This window comes from Plasmopara halstedii, assembly GCF_900000015.1.
Source record: "Plasmopara halstedii genome assembly, contig: Scaffold_3124, whole genome shotgun sequence".
Lineage (NCBI taxonomy): Eukaryota > Oomycota > Peronosporomycetes > Peronosporales > Peronosporaceae > Plasmopara > Plasmopara halstedii.
Window position 1 is genome coordinate 36,756 of NW_020190027.1, and position 19,910 is coordinate 56,665.

The 19,910-nt window shown below is 44.1% G+C and overlaps 10 protein-coding genes across 10 annotated transcripts; 5 read left to right on the forward strand and 5 right to left on the reverse strand.

The window, feature by feature from the left end:
- Positions 1 to 26: 26 nt before the first annotated feature.
- PHALS_08060 (uncharacterized protein) lies at positions 27 to 726 on the forward strand (the record flags this gene model as incomplete). The annotated part of the gene is made up of 2 exons (XM_024721632.1): positions 27 to 36; positions 122 to 726. 2 exons carry the CDS (start codon positions 27 to 29, stop codon positions 724 to 726), a joined length of 615 nt encoding a protein of 204 aa, XP_024586712.1.
- Positions 727 to 2,031: 1,305 nt separating this feature from the next.
- Positions 2,032 to 2,960, forward strand: PHALS_15270 (uncharacterized protein). The gene has a single exon (XM_024721633.2). It carries the CDS (start codon positions 2,297 to 2,299, stop codon positions 2,615 to 2,617), a length of 321 nt encoding a protein of 106 aa, XP_024586713.1. The 5' UTR covers positions 2,032 to 2,296; the 3' UTR covers positions 2,618 to 2,960.
- A 1-nt stretch (position 2,961) lies between these two features.
- Positions 2,962 to 4,372, reverse strand: PHALS_08061 (rab2 family gtpase; the record flags this gene model as incomplete). Its single annotated transcript, XM_024721635.1, has 5 exons — positions 2,962 to 3,144; positions 3,220 to 3,505; positions 3,561 to 3,631; positions 3,694 to 4,213; positions 4,287 to 4,372. The coding sequence occupies 5 exons, from the start codon at positions 4,370 to 4,372 to the stop codon at positions 2,962 to 2,964; spliced, it is 1,146 nt and encodes a 381-aa protein (XP_024586714.1).
- Positions 4,373 to 4,745: 373 nt separating this feature from the next.
- Positions 4,746 to 7,862, forward strand: PHALS_08062 (presequence mitochondrial-like; the record flags this gene model as incomplete). The annotated part of the gene is made up of 1 exon (XM_024721636.1): positions 4,746 to 7,862. The coding sequence occupies one exon, from the start codon at positions 4,746 to 4,748 to the stop codon at positions 7,860 to 7,862; it is 3,117 nt and encodes a 1,038-aa protein (XP_024586715.1).
- A 74-nt stretch (positions 7,863 to 7,936) lies between these two features.
- PHALS_08063 (zinc finger-containing partial) lies at positions 7,937 to 8,974 on the reverse strand (the record flags this gene model as incomplete). Its single annotated transcript, XM_024721637.1, has 1 exon — positions 7,937 to 8,974. The coding sequence occupies one exon, from the start codon at positions 8,972 to 8,974 to the stop codon at positions 7,937 to 7,939; it is 1,038 nt and encodes a 345-aa protein (XP_024586716.1).
- Positions 8,975 to 9,172: 198 nt separating this feature from the next.
- PHALS_08064 (uncharacterized protein) lies at positions 9,173 to 9,528 on the forward strand (the record flags this gene model as incomplete). Its single annotated transcript, XM_024721638.1, has 3 exons — positions 9,173 to 9,275; positions 9,347 to 9,390; positions 9,448 to 9,528. 3 exons carry the CDS (start codon positions 9,173 to 9,175, stop codon positions 9,526 to 9,528), a joined length of 228 nt encoding a protein of 75 aa, XP_024586717.1.
- Positions 9,529 to 9,916: 388 nt separating this feature from the next.
- PHALS_08065 (Extracellular protein SEL-1 and related proteins) lies at positions 9,917 to 12,082 on the forward strand (the record flags this gene model as incomplete). Its single annotated transcript, XM_024721639.1, has 2 exons — positions 9,917 to 9,998; positions 10,062 to 12,082. 2 exons carry the CDS (start codon positions 9,917 to 9,919, stop codon positions 12,080 to 12,082), a joined length of 2,103 nt encoding a protein of 700 aa, XP_024586718.1.
- Positions 12,083 to 12,168: 86 nt separating this feature from the next.
- Positions 12,169 to 15,322, reverse strand: PHALS_08066 (Epidermal growth factor-like domain; the record flags this gene model as incomplete). Its single annotated transcript, XM_024721640.1, has 3 exons — positions 12,169 to 14,775; positions 14,831 to 15,045; positions 15,109 to 15,322. 3 exons carry the CDS (start codon positions 15,320 to 15,322, stop codon positions 12,169 to 12,171), a joined length of 3,036 nt encoding a protein of 1,011 aa, XP_024586719.1.
- Positions 15,323 to 16,936: 1,614 nt separating this feature from the next.
- Positions 16,937 to 17,713, reverse strand: PHALS_08067 (hypothetical protein L915_19702; the record flags this gene model as incomplete). The annotated part of the gene is made up of 4 exons (XM_024721641.1): positions 16,937 to 17,287; positions 17,346 to 17,389; positions 17,497 to 17,607; positions 17,683 to 17,713. 4 exons carry the CDS (start codon positions 17,711 to 17,713, stop codon positions 16,937 to 16,939), a joined length of 537 nt encoding a protein of 178 aa, XP_024586720.1.
- A 450-nt stretch (positions 17,714 to 18,163) lies between these two features.
- PHALS_08068 (glutathione reductase) lies at positions 18,164 to 19,878 on the reverse strand (the record flags this gene model as incomplete). Its single annotated transcript, XM_024721642.1, has 4 exons — positions 18,164 to 18,952; positions 19,019 to 19,191; positions 19,251 to 19,396; positions 19,493 to 19,878. 4 exons carry the CDS (start codon positions 19,876 to 19,878, stop codon positions 18,164 to 18,166), a joined length of 1,494 nt encoding a protein of 497 aa, XP_024586721.1.
- Positions 19,879 to 19,910: the final 32 nt, after the last annotated feature.

Sequence of the window (19,910 nt, forward strand, 5' to 3'; positions counted from 1 at the left end):
CACATCTTTCGATCCGACGGCGCTGAATGCAAACAAGTGACTGCATTTTCTCTTGATGATTTTTTAAAGAAATCTAATTCTCAGAGAAACCGCAGCAAGAGGGCTACATCTGCTGCTTTAGCTTGGAGCAGCCAACTAACAGACAATTCTCACTGGAAGACTGAAATCAAAAATTCGCGAAAAACATTTGAAGAGATTCAAAAGGAGGAAGAGGCCGCAGCAGTACATGAGCGTGAGACAAAGGCGCATCTTGGTGGCACCGTCGGCCATTTTCAGCAATCAAATTCGACAATCAATAGCTGGGGTTTCTATCAAACACCTGAACACGTGTCATTGGCCGATGTACAAAAGCTGCAGGCAGAGCACGAATTTGTGGAGCAGCAGCGCCGAATTCTGGCGGACATCGAGCGAGAGCAAGCAGTCAAAGCTCAAGCAGGTGATACTATCCTATCAAAAGTGACGGATTCAAAAAAAGGATCTCGGAATAACCGAAAAGGAAAGAAGGTCAATGCTGGCACAGGAGAGGGAAAACCCGCTGTGTTAACTTGTTGCACAAATGGAAGTGTTGAGAGTCAGAGCAGACGAAATAAGCAGAAAAAAGCTAAGGAACGTAAGGCCGCTCGAAAGGCAGCGGGTGAGAAGTTTGCGGGAGATGCAATTGCAGACTTAAATGGGAAGAAATCTCGTACACAGCGTCATGTAAAGCTCTTGCCTGATGTTGCGTGAGCCACACCAATTTTATCGAGTAATGCGATGCAGAAATTGCCTTGTTTTTTGGGTAATAATAAAGTGTGTACAAGACCCATTTACTCAGCCTTAGTCGTCTGCAAAGCAAGCAGGTAGCAAAGATTTGCAAGGTCTGAGGGCTTGATTATATATGGAGTGACACATCAATATAACAATAGAACTGAAATTTTACGTGAGGATGTGATTTTATCTTGACAGATGCTGAAATCAAGATGATGTAGAGGTTTGAATACAAATCTTAATTCACAGCTCCCATGTATGAGAGCGGCAACATCTTGACGCAGTGTCGAGCTGAAACCCTCTCCAGCTGCTAGTGCTAGATATGGATTAGCCATCATAATTAATTTTAAAAAATCAGTCAGCAAGTTGCAGTCTAGTTTGGAACATATACATGATGATACTAATCGTAAGAATTCAAAGGCCGCTTCTTGCAAATCACAAATCTGCTGTCTTTTGACAAAATTGCTATTTTCGAGAATCTAAACTTGTGAAATAAAAGAGAAATTGCGTCCATACTACCATGTTTATAGCAAACAAGCAAAAAAGCGACCATCACCGTGCATCAGCAAGCAACCAGCTGCAAAAATGTAATACAGTTACTTACTGGTCGAAAATCACCTGCTCTAGACATTTTTTGATAGATTTGGATAGTTTGAATGTCCTAGTTAAAAGTTGCGGCTCTTCATTCTCACAAATATGAGACGCTGTGTTGTGATCAATTAAAATAATGTGGGCAATGCTGGTAGTATTATTAAATTCCATCAAGAAAGTGAATATATTGACTGAGTTGCGTAATAGATTTCCCGACGTCAAACCAAACAGATTCGGCAAGTGAATCCTTGATCTGGCAGTTGTACATCTGTAGTGAGACTTCCAGCTATATTAATTTAGTGTTAAGCTGACAGACAGCGAACTGCTCGCGGTTGGAGAACGAAGTTTATTTGGTTGCAGACAAATACAACGGAAAACTTTTATAACGAAGTGTCGATCTTGACGTTTTAAGCAAGTGATTATGTAAAATTGCTATATGTGAGAGCCAATAATAAAAATATCGGCACAAATCAACGGTATTAACCTTAGGCAACGAAAGCTTGGATGCAATTTTGCTTAGTACTTATTTCACTATGTATGGTCTGATCAGTTGTTTCAGCTACGAACCCTGGAATCTTTAGATTACGTAGTCTGTGATCATGATGCACAGGATTTGACAGGTTGTTGGTGTATCACTACTATTATCATCTGTAAAGTACACAATCGAGCAACGGTTTAGGGTCTTGACGAACTGTAAAGGAAATGACAACGTCGAGCGCTTTCCTATGTTTACGCAAATTTGTCCTTTCTGCGTACTTCGTACCCTCCAGCATCTCAGCTCTCAACATCACGACAATTGGCTACGCCATTTTCCTTCGGATTTCATCTGCTCGAATATTCAAAGTTGCTCTCAGTATTAAAAATTAATTGTCACCGTCGTACACACGTATCACGTCTCGGTGTTTTCTCAAAAGGAAATTATATTGAAGATTCTTAACAGAGATCTTTGATTTCAACAATGGTTATCGTGTTCAGCAATTTAATCGAATTTGGATGCGTGGTGAATGAGATGAAATTGATGGTTTTGACGGGCACAGTTTTTGTCATCTCCATTCTTCTTGTTCTCGTCTATAAAACGGCGCGTGTATGGGATGACTTCGAAAAAGAAGAGCTTGACTCCAACTTATTACCGCTATTCGCGTCGCGTGCCACAAATCGCTGGGTTAATAGCCGCAAGGCACATTTTGGTCGCCTCGGCACGATACAGGAAAATGAAGTATTCTCTCCCAGCACAATAAAGCAGCAAGGACGTAATTACGACCGCAGCAGCGAATCATAAAAAATTACATACTTGCGAGCTTTGTAAATTAAAGGACAAATAGTATCCAAGCTTTGCATTCCACGTCGGGATTGCCTCATATTTAATGTAAACTTTCATAGTTTTCATTTTATTATAAATTTACGGACACATCTGATTCAGCAGCATCTAAGAAGTAGTAATATCGTCTGCAGCACTTCCTGTATCTAAAAGGATGTGACAAGCTACTTTGTCGTCGATCGCGAATTGAACACCACATTGCACGCAACACTGAAGATGACACGGATAATAATGTAAAGTTCGATAAGCTAACTTTGAATCACACAACAAAAACCAACATGACAGCAAAACTCAATTTGTTCACACTACGGCACACCGCCACGCGCTGGAAGCTTTAAGAGCGCGCGAACGCTTTCTTTAGGCTGCGCTATATTGTCATATCCCTTAAAAGCGCTATCGTGATAGACACTAAAGAGCTGTGCCTTTTTTATCTCAGCCTCCACGATCAACCGATTTACGGTCAGCATTGATGTGTTTAGCAGGGATAGCTAAGGTGATGGTTGCATTGGCACAAGGTCAGATAGGATCAATAAACTTATTATAGATCAAAAGTTGCGACATACCTTTTTCGTCGTTGAGCTAAGCTGTTGTAATGCCGTCCGTTGGAGATCATTGAGGCTTTGTGAGACTTTCAGTTCGCAAGGCAAAATTTCCTGTTCCTCATGGTCTTCCGGTCCATCTTCCTCTTGCGCGACAACAGCAATTGTATCGGAGACTACCTTACTTGTATCTGAGACATCCTTACTTGTATCGGAGACTACCTTACTTGCTGCCCCATCCGAGATGGCCAATCGTTCCACCTCAAGTGTGGTCTTCATTTCGAGCCAAATCTTTTCTTCCTCCACCAAGCTGCGAACAAGACGTTTAAATAGGAGCACAGTAAAAAGTGTACAACCATTTTCACCTCTTCATTCGCTGCTCACATGTTTCAATCATAGCGCGCATCCGTGCATTCTCCGGATTTGCAATTTTGATCTATAGTATCGCAGATATTGTCAGGAAATTGTTGGTGCATGACGAAATCTCAGATATCATACCGCGACGTTTCCAGGTTGATGCTCAGCCATAAATGAAATCAGCTCCTGCTTCATCGTTTGAAGACTAATCTCACTAAGCTGCATGATGTCTCGCCGCGCAGCTGATGTGAGAAATTCTTTTCTCACCTTGCGAAGCTCGCGCTTAACCTGACGTTGCACCATGTGGTAGAGTAACATTTGGTCGGTTGACAGATTTTTGCGCTTCATCTCTTCCTCATTTAATTCCTCACGCAACACCTCTTCCCGCTTTTTTTGCCTCACCAGTCGTCGCATTTCGGCCCTTGCAGCCTTTTCCTGCTTCGCCCGCAGCGCTGCGGACACGGCGGCGGCATCCACGCCGTGTTTCTTACTCACGTCTTTGTCATCGTCTTTTCGCACGCGAAACACAAACATATTGTCCTTTGCGGGTGTTCCAGGTTTTCTCTTTCCCACAGGTGTGGCTTCAGCATGAATCTCACTGATATTTTCATCCTTCTTATCGCTAAACTTGAAGCCTCGTCGAGGCCTCCGCTCAATGTCACTAGAACAAATAACAATTAGCCAAGAGATCTCACCGACACATTCAAAGAATCATGATAGATGCATATACGAACCTTGGGCCATCAACTTTCTGACGTCGCCGTTTCTCACGCCGAACAACGAACGATGCAGACGGCGTGCTGGCGAAAGGTTTTGGCATTTTTTAATGAACACTCAACCCTCCAGCAAAATTTACCTCAGCTTTTATAGCAAATGAGGGTGAAATAGAAAAAGACAATATTGAAAAAATATTGTGACCAGAACAATTTTGAACCGTGTGATTCATAAATTAACAATTATTTCGTGGACAGCTTGTATGCCCTCGCCACGTACTCACAATTTGATATCACTGTCAATCAGCCTCGTTTTCACGGATTTCGCATTATTCCGAACCGTCTGGCTTCTAATTGACGTTGATGTCAGGTGTGAAATCACATTTTTAATTAGTCATCACAGTATGTACTGCGTTGTTTTAATTAACAACCCCTCTTAAGTACGACCAATACTTGGCCATCAATAAAGCTTCCATTTTCATGCTGCGACACATACTCACCTCACCCACGCTTTTGCGAGCGAGAAACCTCCGTCGAAGCGGTAGGTTTGCATCTTCATCTGTAATTTTACAGCGTGGAGATGGCTGCAAATCTCTTCGTCCGGGCAATATATACAATAATTTCAAGCTGGAGCGGGTTGCCACCATTCCTGAATATGGCGTTGACGCTTTGGAACTACGCCATGAGCCTACAAAAGCCAAATACTTGCATCTAGACGCCAAAGATGCTAACAATGTCTTTGCAATTATGTTTCGTACGCCACCTAGTAACTCGACGGGCGTAGCACACATTCTTGAGCATACAACTTTGTGCGGCTCGAAGCGCTTTCCCGTTCGCGATCCTTTCTTTAACATGATCAAGCGAAGTCTTAATACGTACATGAACGCACTTACGGGTGTAGACCATACGATGTACCCATTTTCGACAACAAATGCCAAGGATTGGTCCAATCTCATGAGTGTGTACCTCGACGCGGTCTTCTTTCCAAAGTTGAATGAGCTCGACTTTTATCAGGAAGGTCACCGCCTTGAAATAGATGAAGAAAATGGTGAGCTTGTTTACAAAGGTGTTGTCCTCAATGAAATGAAGGGCGTTTTTTCGGATAGCAACAACCTTTTTGGTACGAAATTGCAACGTGAGCTTATGCGAGGCACAATTTATGAGCATGTAAGCGGTGGTGATCCTGATGAAATTCCGTCGCTTACGTATGAAGATTTACGCGCTTTTCACACGAAAAACTACCACCCGTCGAATTGCATGTTTTTCTCATATGGTGACTTGCCGCTTACTGATCACTTAGCTTATCTTGATGAAGAGATTCTTAGCAAATTTAAGTACCGTGCTGATTCTGCGGCTACTTGCGTGGAGACGAAAGGATTCAGTATGCTGAAAAAATACGGTTCGGAGCCGGGACTCATCGTAGTCAAGGGACCAAGTAGTAACTTTAGCGGTGACGGTGACGACCCTAACACCAAGTTCTGCATGAGTAAATTCGTGGACGTGAAGTCGACTGATTCCTTTACGACTTTCGTGCTAAGAATCGTGGCTTATCTTCTGACGAACGGACCTGCATCTCCGCTGTACAAGTCACTAATCGACTCGAATCTTGCTCAAGATTTCTCAGTGGGTACAGGCTTTGACACATCTACATTTTATCCCACTTTTGGCGTTGGCGTTGAAGGTTTTCAAGGTGGAGAAGCAGCAGTGCCTGCCATTCGCAGAGCTGTCCATGACACGCTGGTCAAAGTTGTTGCCGAAGGTTTTGACAAGGAACGAGTGACTGGGATGCTGCATCAATTAGAGCTCAGCTTAAAGCACGTGACTGGCAACTTCGGTCTGCAGCTCATGCACGGGATCAGCTCGGCTTGGGCTCACGATGGAGATATCATTGAAAACCTTCAATTAAATCCGTTGTTAGAACGCCTGAATAATAACTTGGCTCGTGATCCCAAGTTCCTTGAAGGATATCTTCGCGATTACTTCATGCGCGATGATTTTCACGTAGTTCAGTTGCTCATGTTACCTTCATCGGATTTCGTCCGCCACCAGGAGCAACGTGAACATGAAGTTTTAGCATCAAAACTTTGCCAGTACACGAATCCTGATCTGGATCGCATAGCTACGGTAACGGAGCAACTTAAGCGTCATCAGGAGAAAGAGCAACCAATCGATTGTCTCCCCACTTTGAGTCTGTCCGATATCCCGCGTGTGAAGGAAGATAATTTTGATTTCACTGACCAAATCATGCTCAATTCGACGTCCGCGGAGTTCACGCGGGTGCCATCTACCAATGAGATAACGTACCTGCGCTTTTTGTTTGACTTGAATGCGTTGCCGCACGAATATCATCGGTATATTAGTGTATTTACATTAGTGTTTGGATCCCTTGGTACTTCGCGATACGCCTATGATGAACTTCCTACTTTGATTGCAAATTGCAGCGGTGGTGTTTCGTGTTCAGCTATGATAGCACCATCCCTCACCAATGTCCATACCGACCCGAGCAAGCAATCACTTCTATTGAGCACTATGTGCCTTCCTCACAAAATCGACGAAACCCTTAGTTTGTTGCTTGAGTTGCTTATGGACACACAATTTCTGAGCGATGAGAATTTGCGTCAGATACGTCTCATATTACAAAGCAGTGCATCAAGTGCTAGTAGCAGCATTTCTTCTTCTGGTGCAACTCTGGCTGGAATACGCTCCCGACTGGGTCTAACTCCTGCAGGCGTGTACGAAGAATTATATAATGGCCTGACACAGATTGAGCAACTTCAGAAATGGGCACATTGCTCAGATCAAGAGCTGCACCACATTGCTACGGTATTCCGAGACATTGCGCGCATGGCGTTCGTACCCGGAAATCTGCGTCTTTCGATTGTGACGGAGGACAAGTTGCGCCATCAAGTAGAGCAATCTCTCACGACAAAATTGCTTCAGCCACTCGATAAGTCCTCTATGATACAAGACGAGGCCTTGTCCACTCTACCAAATGTAGAATTTGAGCAACCAATTGCGCTAACAAAGAACTACTTTGCTTTTCCTGTCTCTGTGAATTTTGTTGTCGAGACGCAATCGACGGTGTCATTTGCCCATCAAGATCATGTACCGTTAACCGTGTTGGCACAAATCATGTCGTCTTGTTATCTACACCAGCGAGTTCGGGAGCAGGGAGGAGCTTATGGCTCTGCTGTGTCTCAGAACGAGGGATCATTCTCGATGAGCTCGCACTATGATCCCAACACATTCAAGACACTAGATGTTTACGCTGATGGACGTCAATGGGCTGTTGATGGCCAATTTTCAGACCGTGATGTTCACGAAGCATTATTGTCGGTCTTTGCGACCCTTGATGCTCCTAAAACGGCATCGATGAAAGGGCGGATGGGGTTTTTGCGTGGCATTACAAATGACATGCGTCAGCGCCGACGTGAACAATATTTGTCTTTAAACCGCCAAGATCTTATCAAAGTCGCACAAAAGTATTTTACAGATACGTCAACAAATTGCACTGTAATTATTGGCAAGAACGGTGACAATCTTCACGAATTTGCAAACAAGGGCTTTAATGTTCAGAGATTTCAGTCGCAAGATTAATGGATAAGACAGAGTTCGAGTTTGAATAATAGAATTACACTTTCACATTCACATGCAGCAATGTAGAAACATGGCTAAAATTTGTTGTTTTCTTCTTCACCTGAAATGGAACGGCAAATGGGGCAATCAAAGCGAGTTCGGTACCACTCATTGATGCAATGTTCATGAAAGAAGTGGCCGCACGGTGACAAAACAAGCTCATTTCCATCTAATTCGACCCATTCGCATAAACAGATTGGGCAAGAGTCCGAATCAACATGTACATCACGAGGATCAACATACTTGAGCTGGCGAATCGAGCGAACGTGCTGTTGTTCATGCGCAATTGGAAACTGTAAAAATTCTTTGACGAGAAATCTCGTAGCTACAATCTCACTACATGTTTCTCCTTGATCCGCAGAAAAATACTCACATAAAGCAACAATAAACTCTTCAAGTCCGGCGGTTCGAATTCCTACCAGTGACGACGGGTCTTTAAACATGACTATGCGACGAGGAAAGCCCACGTCTTTAAGCTGCTCGCGCACTGTTCCACATACAGAACATCCACGCTGTTTTTTGTGCGTTGCAAGCCGTATGAGTAACCGCTTACGTAGACGATAGAATTCGGAATAGCGCTTACATACGACCCACTTTTGTTTATAATAGTCACTGGTGATTTCCAAATGGTAGACATAATAGCTTCCAGAAGCACCACGGACAAGTACGGCCTGGCAACTCATAATAAGTTGCGACATAGACTCTTGGTAAATGCGACGTACAAGCACGCGCTTAGCAGCCACGCCATGATCGGCAACAAGTCCGACCGGCATATCTTGAAAGCGTTGTTGGCCTATAGACTTAGCCGGTAGACGGTAATTAGAGGTTTTAGACTGTGGAGCAAATTGCTGACCGTAAAAGGATATCATGTCACCTTCGACATTCTCAACATCTTCTGAGCCAGCGTACGATATAGCGGCGGGTCGCTGTATTTGTTGCTGATATCCTTTTGGCAAGCTTGCACCCTCACGTTTGGCATTGGGGCTACTGGAGAACATGTGGCCAATATCATCGTCGGAACGTGGGCTATCCTCGAGCTCGCTGTCAAGCCATTCAACGTCAACTTCTTGCATCTCTGTGATGGCTGCTATTTTTTAACGATGTGTGCAGAGAAGGAAAGAAAGAGTGACGGAGGCAGTGATGCTGGCAGATATTTAACGATTTGTATAGAAATATCAAGTCACGACTGCCCTCTACCGTTGCCGGAAAAGTCGTGCATTATTGTAACATCGTCGATTGGACGAAAAAAGTACACAAAGAGCACACAAGCCATGATGAATAAAGAATGCATTTCTTGTAAGCGGGATGACGACACGAAGCACCAAAGCGCCGTGAAGAACATCGGCTGCGAAGCAAGCTACCTATGCGTGGATGGTGAGTATGATCATCTACTTTCTGCCAATCTTTTTCTTCGGTTTCGAAGCTGACTGTCGCGTGATTGGTAGCCTGCATGAAGCTTAACAACGGTCGCGTCTCGGCTTGCACAGAGGTGGGTGATCTTATCAAATTTTCATTAAAGGCGAAACGATCAATAGTAATGTCATAGGAATGGGAAGAATTCCGTAAATGCTTTGAGCAAGGCAAGGCAGCGTCCGAGAGTGGAGCCAAGAATCAAAGAGACCACTGACCTAGTAAATTTAGTGATACCCTGCAATGTGAAGATTTAAATTATCAAACCAGAAACACTGATAATGCTTCCATACATAAATGTGATTATTTTTATAACTAGAAATTAGGTCAGATGAAACGTCATGAAGTCCTTATTTCAAGTGAGAATCTAAGTTCCAAATTAATCCGTAATTCAAGTATACGCTTAAAATTCTCAAGCTATTTTAATCATTCTGTAATAGTCTATATATACATGTGACGTGGATGGTTGTCGTGGGAAAAAATACCCTGAAATATTTGCTGAATCAAATTTGTCGGTACAAAATTTGCGTCAAGCTTTAGCTTCTCATTATAAAGAAATCAAGAAGCCATCTTCATTCTCTCAATTTATGCGTTCTTTTCGCAATATGCTGATCGCCGTCGCGGTGACAATTGTGCTATCCCTCACGTCCGCACTACCCACTGATATCTCAGAATCGCTTTCATCGGGTATCATATTTGTTGTGTTACTATTCCACTGCTCTTGTTCTTACTCGTTTGCACAATTTGCAGATATCGCACTGCCGTCACCACTTGCCGAGACTCTACGTCGACTACAGACCGATAATGCTGCTGTGCGTGACCTTAGTGATACTGCACTCTCTCCAATGGTACCGCGCTTTGAGCGCCGCGATGCACTGGTACAATTGGGCGACATGTACTTTTACGGTAACAGCTCGTTGGACACAAGTGTTAATGGAACTTTAGCCATGAGTATATATGCTGAGGCAGCTGCTCTAGGCGCTCCTAGGGCTCAATTTCATGTGGGTGTGGCACTTAGTTATGGATTGTGGGGATTTCCACTCGACGAAGCAGCGGCCATGGTGAACTATTACTTCGCTGCACTTGGCGGGGACATTAGTGCTACAATGGTGCTCGGACATAACCATTTGCTTGGTATTAGCGCTCCAAAAAAATGCGAAACAGCGGTGCGCTACTACGAATTGGCGGCTAATGAAGCTGTGGCGAGACGCGAAGCAAACGTTCATCGTCCTGCCATTTATGACGCACCACATCGTCGTCTCAAGACGGTAGCTGAGACTCAGCACAAGAAAAAATTGCCTGACGATAGTGCAATTGCAGATTACTATCAGTTTTCAGCCGATAAGGGAGATCCGGATGCCACAATTAGTCTTGCAACTTTGTACTTCTATGGCGAACGTGGAGTCTCTCAAGACGTGGAGCGAGCAGCACTGCTTTATAAGAAAGCTTACGATCTAGGAGCTACGGATGCGGCATATCATTTGGGACACTGCTACAGTCTTGGTATTGGAGTCCCACAGAACAATGCTACGGCGTTTAAATACATGCAAGAGGCTGTAAATGAGGGGAACGCAGCTGCTCAAAATGAGCTGGCACACATGTATTTACACGGTAAAGGTACAAAACGAGATGAGGAGCAGGCAGTGACACTTTTTAAAGCTGCCATGAAACAAGGCAGCGTTGAGGCGCTGTATAATCTTGGAGTTCTTTATATGCGAGGTGGTGGATTATTCGATCCGACAGTTCTGGCCCAAACGCATCCCGAATACGACGTCGCGTACGGCTATTTTCTCATTGCTGCTTACCAAGGCCACACGATATCTAAGCATAAGATTGGCCAGATGAGTTTGCATGGAATCGGCACGACCCGCTCCTGTACTAATGCTGTCGAGACGTTCAAATTAGTGGCAGAGCGTGGAGAATGGGACCGCGTTCTTACACAAGCTTACACAGACTTTAAGCAAAAAGAGTATGAGGCGGCATTTATGAAGTACGCAGTTATGGCGCAGCAAGGCTACGAAGTCGCTCAACATAACGCTGCGTATATGCTGGACGCTGGCTTTTTAAATCCGTCTGCATTCTCGCCGACGCTGTCGCTAACGCCTATAGGGACGGAACTTACGACGGATGTTCTAGCATCGACCGCTGTAATGCTGTATAGACTAGCTGCGCAGCAGGGGAATGTGGATGCTAATTTGAAGATTGGAGATTATTACTATTATGGAAAAGGAGGTCACGCTGTGAACTATGTCAAAGCAAGTGCGCACTATTTCCTTGCAAGTAAACACTCAAATGCCCAAGCGATGTTTAATCTTGCGCTTATGTATGAGCACGGAATTGGGATGGAACAAGACTTTAATTTAGCCAAACGGTTCTTTGACAAGGCGCGTCTAGCGCATAGTGATGCTAAAGTGCCAGTTATGTTAGCGACGTGGAAGCTGCGCGCTCATAAGACATTGCGATCATGGAAAAGGTGGTGGGATAATCTCATCGGTAACGTGTCTCCGTCGGCAACGATCTCGTCAGAGTCGACAAGTGCGTCTACTGAAGGGGACTCTAATGGCTTGGATGCCGATGCAAGCTCCATGTTGCTAGAAAATTGGTGGCTTGGCGATCTTATGCAGGGTATGATCACTTCTGTCACCACCAAGTTGTTCAAGCTGCAATCTGAGGACTTTGTCATTGCAATTTTGATGATCGCCCTCGGGATCGTTCTTTACATTCGCTCTGAGAGGCAATATCTACCAGCGCCACCTTTACAACAGCAGTAAAAATGGAATGAGAGCGACGGTAGCGAAACGATGAACCACGGTATATGATAAGGTTTTCGCTTGTGTTGTATCGTTTTTTGGCTTAATTAGACATCATTTTGTTTAGCACATTGCTTTTCAAGCCGTTGGATCATTTCTTGCTGGGCTTGAAGTGTGAGTTTTAGATTGCTCATTTCATCATAAAGCTGGTGCAGCCGCTTCTCGTTATCATCCGCACGCTGTTGCTCGCGCTGAAGAGCTTCAACGACTACAGGCATTAATCTTGCGTATGCCACGTATTTATATCCTTCTCGATTTGTGTAGACAACTTGAGGTGCAACTTTCTCAACCTCTTGAGCAATAAATCCTAATTCACGTCGTCCGTCGTGTAAGAACTTAGTGGGAAACTTCGCTGTATTGTACTCATACTCAACACCCCGCAGTTGAGCGACAATTTCTGAAGCGTTAGTAATGCGATGCACATCGCGCTTGAAACGTTCATCTGATGCATCCACGTAGGCTCCTGATCCCATTACTTGCCCTCCCACTGTCAAACTGGCACCAAAAAATGCTTCGCTCTCAACAAATAGTTCTCCCTGCACTTCTAACATTCCGATGGCTGTCATGTTGACGCTGCTGATATGCCCGCCAAAAATTTCAACACCTCGCAGCTCACTCTCAGTCATATCAATGGAGCCACTGATGCCCTTCACCTCAATATTTTCAGCTTTAAGTGTGCCTGAAGCAGCTTCAAATTGTAGACTGTCATGCTGCTCAAGAATACCACCTTTGCCATAAACAGCTACAAAGCCAGCACGTTGTCCAGCGACTTGAACAGACTGCACCGACAGTGTTACTCCACCCAAGTCGAGATCGTTTGCAGCTTCAAATGTTTTCACGCTTGTGAGTGTCGATGTGTCAAACGTTGCTGCAGTGAGAGGACGCCAAACATCGCCGTCAAAGACGTAAATGGCTGCTGCACCGGTCGCTACATTAATTTCGCCTCCTAGTGGCTCTTCGTCGTCGTTCTGAATGACGAGTAATTGACCGGCGTATGCATGTTGACGATCGATTCTCGCATCGTTGGGAGATTTCACCCCATCGCTTGTAATTTTAACATAGCTGTTGGTGCTTGGAATGGTAAAGTGATGTGAGGCGCGAAATAGAAGACTTGAAAAAACGGTCTGAGCTTGTGAGATTAGTGGTCCACCTGCAATAATGTGCCCCCCGTGCGTTGTAGTGACGTCTCCTTGAGTCTTTAAATTGCCCAGCGAGTCCAGTGAAAATACGCGCTCTATCGTATAGCTATCATTATCGAGAGGCTGTTTTAAGGCTTCAATAATACAAAACGGCGGAATTTCATGATGCTGGCTGGTGAGGTCAAAGCTTAACAGTGCTCCAGCAAAATTAACATTTTTGGACGCCACACGAAGTGCTTTGCCATTCACTTGATCATTCTGAACACTTAGTCCTCCATCTTCAATAGAAAAACCATCTCGCGTTGTAAGTTTTCCAGATTCGATCTGAATTCCGCCTGACTCTACATGTAAACCACCTGATACAATGGTTTGGCCTCCAGATGCGATTGTCACACCTCCAGCGAGCACGTGAACGCCGCCACCGTGTACAATAGTCGATCCTGTATCAAGAACTTCAAATACTTTGCTTTCACTGTTTTGGTTACCTCTCGCTTCGATTAGCGGGCCAAATGACGATGCACTATCGCTTTTGTCACGCTGCAACAACAATACTGGACCAGCTGGTGCAACCAGCGTTGTTTGGCCATTTTTTAGACTTAGGGTGCCAGATTGCACAGCTAAATTTCCATTCTGTATATCAAGTCCTCCACTCATCACTTTGATGCCGTCCGAAAGTACCTGAATACCACCTCGCTCGAGTCTCAGACCACCCTTTAAGATCTCAAGACCACCATTGTGGATTATTGTCTGTCCTCCGCCACTGATTCGAAAAATAGGTCCTTTTGGCTGCGAGATACGCAAATAATCGGGAAGTGTTGACATTTCAGACATGGTAGCTACATCAACCCTTTCAATATGTAGCAAAGCGGAGCCGCTAACCGCGAACTCGCTGGCCTTGTGTAGCTGCAACAGTAACGAGGAGTCTTGTAATCGCAATCGTCCATCATTCATCGCAAACGTGCTCCCTTTTTGAGCCTGAAAGGCACCGCCACTCATAAACAACCCACCTTGGCGCAAGTTTAATGATCCATGATGCCACGTGGTGTCACCACGTCCATTCATAGTAAACAGCGCTTGCCCACCCACATTGGCGCGCATAAGGTGAAAGTCGGCGGACATTTCGCGCGTCGCTGATAGAAGTAGAACATTTCCCTTGAAAAATGGTCCTACAGCTGGTGCAATTAAGACATCTTCATCGTCTTTCTGATTTCCACAATGATCTCCATAAAATCCTTCGTGGCAAACACAAAGTCCCGAATCGAAATTGCAATCCCCATGTCCACTACACTCTTCGTACGATTTTACATTAATCTCATTCATACTTTCGAATGTGCACTGAATGGATCCTGACGATGAGATAAGCTGGGCGTTACTGGCATCGCACCAAAATTCGGACACGGGCGGGTTACCATCATGATGAAAGAGATTATTCATGATTGGAAAAGTAGGAAATGTGTGTATTGTGATGTCAAATATGGCCAGCGTAGGTGTATTAAGAGATACTAGCTCACACGTCTGATTGAAATTAAGATTAGAGTAATTGCAGACCAATAGAGAACATGCCACTTACCAGCTCTCCTAAATTTTGAAATCGTCGAAAATTGTTTGAGCACATATCACTCGTCATGTAATCGAGCGGAAGCTCCATCTCAATTGTGTGCGCTTGAAATGTTATTGACAATGCTCCACCTATAATTGTGGCGTCACCATTTGTCGATATACGTAGACGAATTTTTTTATCTTCTTGATGGGACAATGTCGGATTGGTTCCATGTGGGCACATTTCTGTAAAATATGTAGTGAGTATATTAGCTACTACTGATCAAAATAGATTATTGTCTATCATACTCTTCGAACAGTCTGACGAGGTGTAGCCCCACTGACACTTGCACACATGCTCCCCTCGTCTGTTAATCGCGCATACACCATGCTGGGAGCACTGACTGCCTTGACCTGGACAATGCGTCCCTTTCAGCTCTACTGAACCTGTAAGCTCACTCCAGAATAAATGCACTGCGATGCAGAATAAAATTAGTCGTGCCATTTGTACCAAAACGAGCATGTTGTTTGATGGCCAAAAAGTCAAACTGGATACGGCTTTTCGCTAAGATACGCTAGTGGCCCACACGAAATTATGTGATCATATTATAAAGTATTAGATCAATACAACTCCTAATTTCGATGTATGCTGACAGTTGGTGGATATCTCGTGGTGTTTTATATATGTGTATTAGTGCTTAGTGTCCTCGCTGCGTCGAAAATATAGAAACAATATGGTCAAGCGATTTTGCTCATTAGCACCCGTTTTAATGAATACTTGAGACTGCTTCTAAAGGGCTGTTCTTAGCCCTCTGTACTTCAACATGTCAATTTTTTATTACTGTTTCTCCGTCGGTTTCCTTCTAAATCGCATCAGCTGAGTTTCGAGTTGGCATATTTATCAGATCGTCAACATACACCACAGCGATTACTCGTTCTATTCTTATGCTTGTATATTAATCCTCTTCTGTTACATTTGTTCGAAATGAACGAAACAATGGCGAAGTATCCGGCATTTGATAACACGTGCTCTGTTGGCCAGAAGTGAACATTTGCAGCTCACACGCCCATATTTGATTTGATATTATGATGGCCGAAACATTGATGGCGGTACAACCATCCAATGATCCAATGACAACGCTTTTCGTATTCTCGCCTAATAAACGAGATCCCGAGCTTGAGTTCTGGTAAATGTTCAACAACTGCGCTCTAGCAAACTTTCCAAGTGCATCAGATTCATCGCAACAGATGAATTCTGAATACGACTTTAAAATACTTTACGATCGGATCAATGTTTTGTGCATAGTGCTGAAATTTCTAACTGAAATTGAATTCATATAATTTGTTTTTGCTTTTTAAACGTGTAGACTTGAATTTTTGCAGTATTGGAAATTGTAGGTTTCCTGCATTTGCTGCTATCTGTGTTGTCTTATATCTTCCCGAGCCAAATGCGCCTGCCACCTTTCTAAACCTGTTGCAAAGTGTCTTTGTAAATCTGGACCTCACGAGACGCCTTTTCAGCAATTAACGCCTTAAAAATGCCATTTATGTAGCTGTAAGATGTCTGAGAGTGTTTTTGTGCTGTTAAGCTGTAGTTGATTTGGACGAGATGGTTCATCTAAGACGAGGCTACTCGCAGGCAAGAATAAAAGGAGGCTACTTAAAATAAGAAGCAAAACTTTAATAATCTTCTATAAAGAAAATGCAAGAAAAGTAATGACTCTTGTCATCAGCATTATTGACGTGATTAAGGTACCTTGCTATGGCACGACAGCAAAACGAATTGTTCAACGTGTGAGTATGCCATGTCTTCAAGGAAGATTGGAATCTTACTTAATGTATAGGAGAATTTGGTGCGGTAACAATTGAGACAAAAGATAGGCTTCAAGAGTTAGATTTCGGTAATTTTTAGTAAAGATCCCTTGAAAGTAGATGCCCATTCTGCTGATTAGATCAGCATCCTCTAGTGGGTATTTTCACACGCGAGTTCCTTTTTTTCTATAAGCTTGGTTGGCAACAGACGATCTCTGCTTGATCCGGCAAAAAGATGAAGAGTCCAATCAACTTGTTGGCTATGCTCGCTTTCTAATCTTGTTTTTCTGAATGTTAGTGAGGTTATTTTCAGAATCGTGATGCATCATTCAAAGGGTTGAGCGGCCTCAAAATTCTTTTGCTCCGTCACCTGGACACCAAAAATGTCAAGCATGAGAAAGTCACGCAAGACGGGCAATCTGCAAATTCTACGATCATCCTGTAGGAGCAACGTCTCCATTGACGATTCGAGCTGTGCTCGGCGCTCTTCAAGAGCATTTTTTTGGGTGACACGGAACCACGTTTTTGCCGGAAGCTCCCATTTGAAGGGCTCAAAGACCTCATCCTTACTCTCTTCGTTCTCTAATCTCGTACAGCAGCGAGCAGCACGATTGCTTTCGAGTCGCGTATTAATCTCAGCCGCACAAGCCACAAATTCGGAGAAGCGGCGCTCGACCTGAAATGTGTGACGCGGCTCACCACACGTCATAATCTCCAGTGTGTATGTTACGTACCCTTCGCATGTTACCTGAAAAGTCGGTATACGCATTGTGAATGACTTGTAGTCCGCAGAACATGGTGTCAGTTTAATCATCAAATCTTCGTGTTGAGGCAGAAATACAGAGCAAAAGTCGGGCACAACGGGACGACATACTATCACAAGACCAGGGTCAATCTCTTCCTCACTCTGCGACCCTGCGGTTTTAGCGCTACTGTTCGAGTCCTCCCGTTTCTGCTGCTGCTGTTTACGCTCGGGATCTTCGTCGCTATCGCACTCTGGTGTGGTCGTCACACTGTTACGATTGGATGCACGAAGCACAGCACGCTTTCGCCGGTTGCGAGCTCGCTTACCCGAAAGAATTGGACGCTTGTCGCTTGCCATATTGATCGAGGTATTAAGGTGTGAGGCTGAAAAGACAGAATGACGAAAGAAGTTAAAGTTGAAGAGGAATAGTGAAGCCAAATGAAGAAACCGACTTTGAAAATGTATCACTGTCTTTTAGGACTGTGGTTAGGGGCATAATTTAAAACCGCCATGACTGCAAGAAAATCGCAATGCAATTTTACATTAATGTCGTAAGGTTGTATTGCTCACCGTATTTTATTGCTACATAATCAATTTGACCACAATTCGTGACTTAACATAGAATGTCCAAAAAGTCAAGAATATACTGCAAACATGTGTCTGAAGTCGATGAGTTCCATATAATCTTGCTTGCCACAACACTCCAAGAATATATTACGGACTTCCCTGTACGTGATGAATCTACCAGTTGCCACATAACAATGTCATTTCAGAGTTTGGTGATCACCTTTTATTAAAATTATGATTTCACTGGCGACCACTAAGCCCCCAAGGCGCAAGTGTCACAAGCTCCTCTCCAGCAGTTGGGTGGATTGCAATACAATTATCAAAGTCAGCCTTAGTGGCACCCATTTTCACGGCCACGCCAAAACCTTGCAGAATTTCATCAGCAGCCATGCCTATCATATGTAAACCCACGACCTTCTCCTTGTTGCCGGCACATACAAGTTTCATGGCCGTCTTAGGTTTCTCCTTCGGTACGCCAGTCGCTTCGATTGTCTCGTTAATCAAACCGTAGTACATGTTGACGAAACGGCTTGAATACACCTTAATGTTATTGTCGCCATACTTTTTTCGGGCCCCCTCTTCAGTAAGACCAATTGTGCCGATCGGCGGATGACTAAATATCACAGTGGGAATGTTCTCGTATGATAGCTTAGCGTCCTTCATGCCGCCAAACAAACGGTCTGACAGCCTCCTACCAGCAGCGATGGCAACAGGAGTCAAAGCGGGGGTGTTACATACGTCACCGACTGCATACACGTTGTTTTTTGTGGTTTCTTGAAATTCATTTACTCGAATATAGCCATTGTCATCCGTAGTGATACCTGCCTTTTCCAAATTTAAAGTTGACGTCAGAGGTACGCGGCCAGTGGCGCAGATGACGACGTCAAAGCCTCGATGTTCTGATCCGTTCGTCAGGACCAAGGTCTTCGTGCCATCAGCAGCTTCTTTGACACGAGCAACGGTACTATTAGGTCGCAAGTGGACACCGTCATTTGCCATGGCTTCTTCCAACGTTGTGCGCAGAATATTCTTTGCAGTAAAGAATATTAGAAAAATCGAATTCGCAAGAGCAAAAAGCGAATAGTTGATACCTACATCAAATGAGCGGAGCACACCCTCCTTACGACAGAAAACAGACGTCTTTGAACCTAGTGCATTGAGCACGCCAGCTAGCTCTACAGCAATGTATCCGGCACCCACTATTGCTACTTTCGTAGGTAGCGTCTCCAGCTCAAAAAATCCATCTGAATCAATGCACAGCTCTTTACCTGTTGTCTTTATAGTCAGACTACCTGCAAGTGAAGAAGATTCGTTGATATGAACGCACCTGGGATGTCAGGAATTAATGGGCGACCTCCTACCGCGATTAATATTTTCTTTGCGCGTACTTCTTTGTCGTCTACCTCCACATTTCCTCTCTCATTAAATTTTGCAGATCCTCGAATCAAGTCAACCTTGGAATTCGCAAGATTCCTATTTTCATTCAAATTGTACCAGGTTAATCCTTATACCGCACCTAAAATTCAAAGGTACTCTCTAGTTTCCTAGCATTTTTTTGCTTATTCTCACGTTTCGTAAATTTCATTAAGGCGCAACACATAGGCATCGCGACGAGCCTTGAGCTTCGACCAGTTAAAATGCATCCGATGACTTAAATGACCCCCTGTTGCTGCATCCTCAAATCCGTAATAAAGAAAATCGTGATGAAGTTTGTGATTCATATCGGCTGCGATGTACATGAGCTTCTTGGGAACGCAACCCACGTTGACACAAGTACCACCTAGTCGGTCTTGTTCCACGATAGCAACTCGCGTTCCAGAATAACTAGCGGCACGACGCGCACTAGCCATACCTCCGCTACCAGCACCAATAACGAGGTAATCATACTCGGTCTGCAGATGGCGAGAGACACTAAAAGCTCGTGCTAAACGTAACGTTATCTTCGCTCGTATCATGCCGAGTACGTCGGTACTTTCAGCCAATGATA

Bases quoted from the DNA above. Each gene is read 5' to 3' on its own strand.
- PHALS_15270 (XM_024721633.2), top strand. From the start codon at position 2,297: ATGGTTATCGTGTTCAGCAATTTAATCGAATTTGGATGCGTGGTGAAT.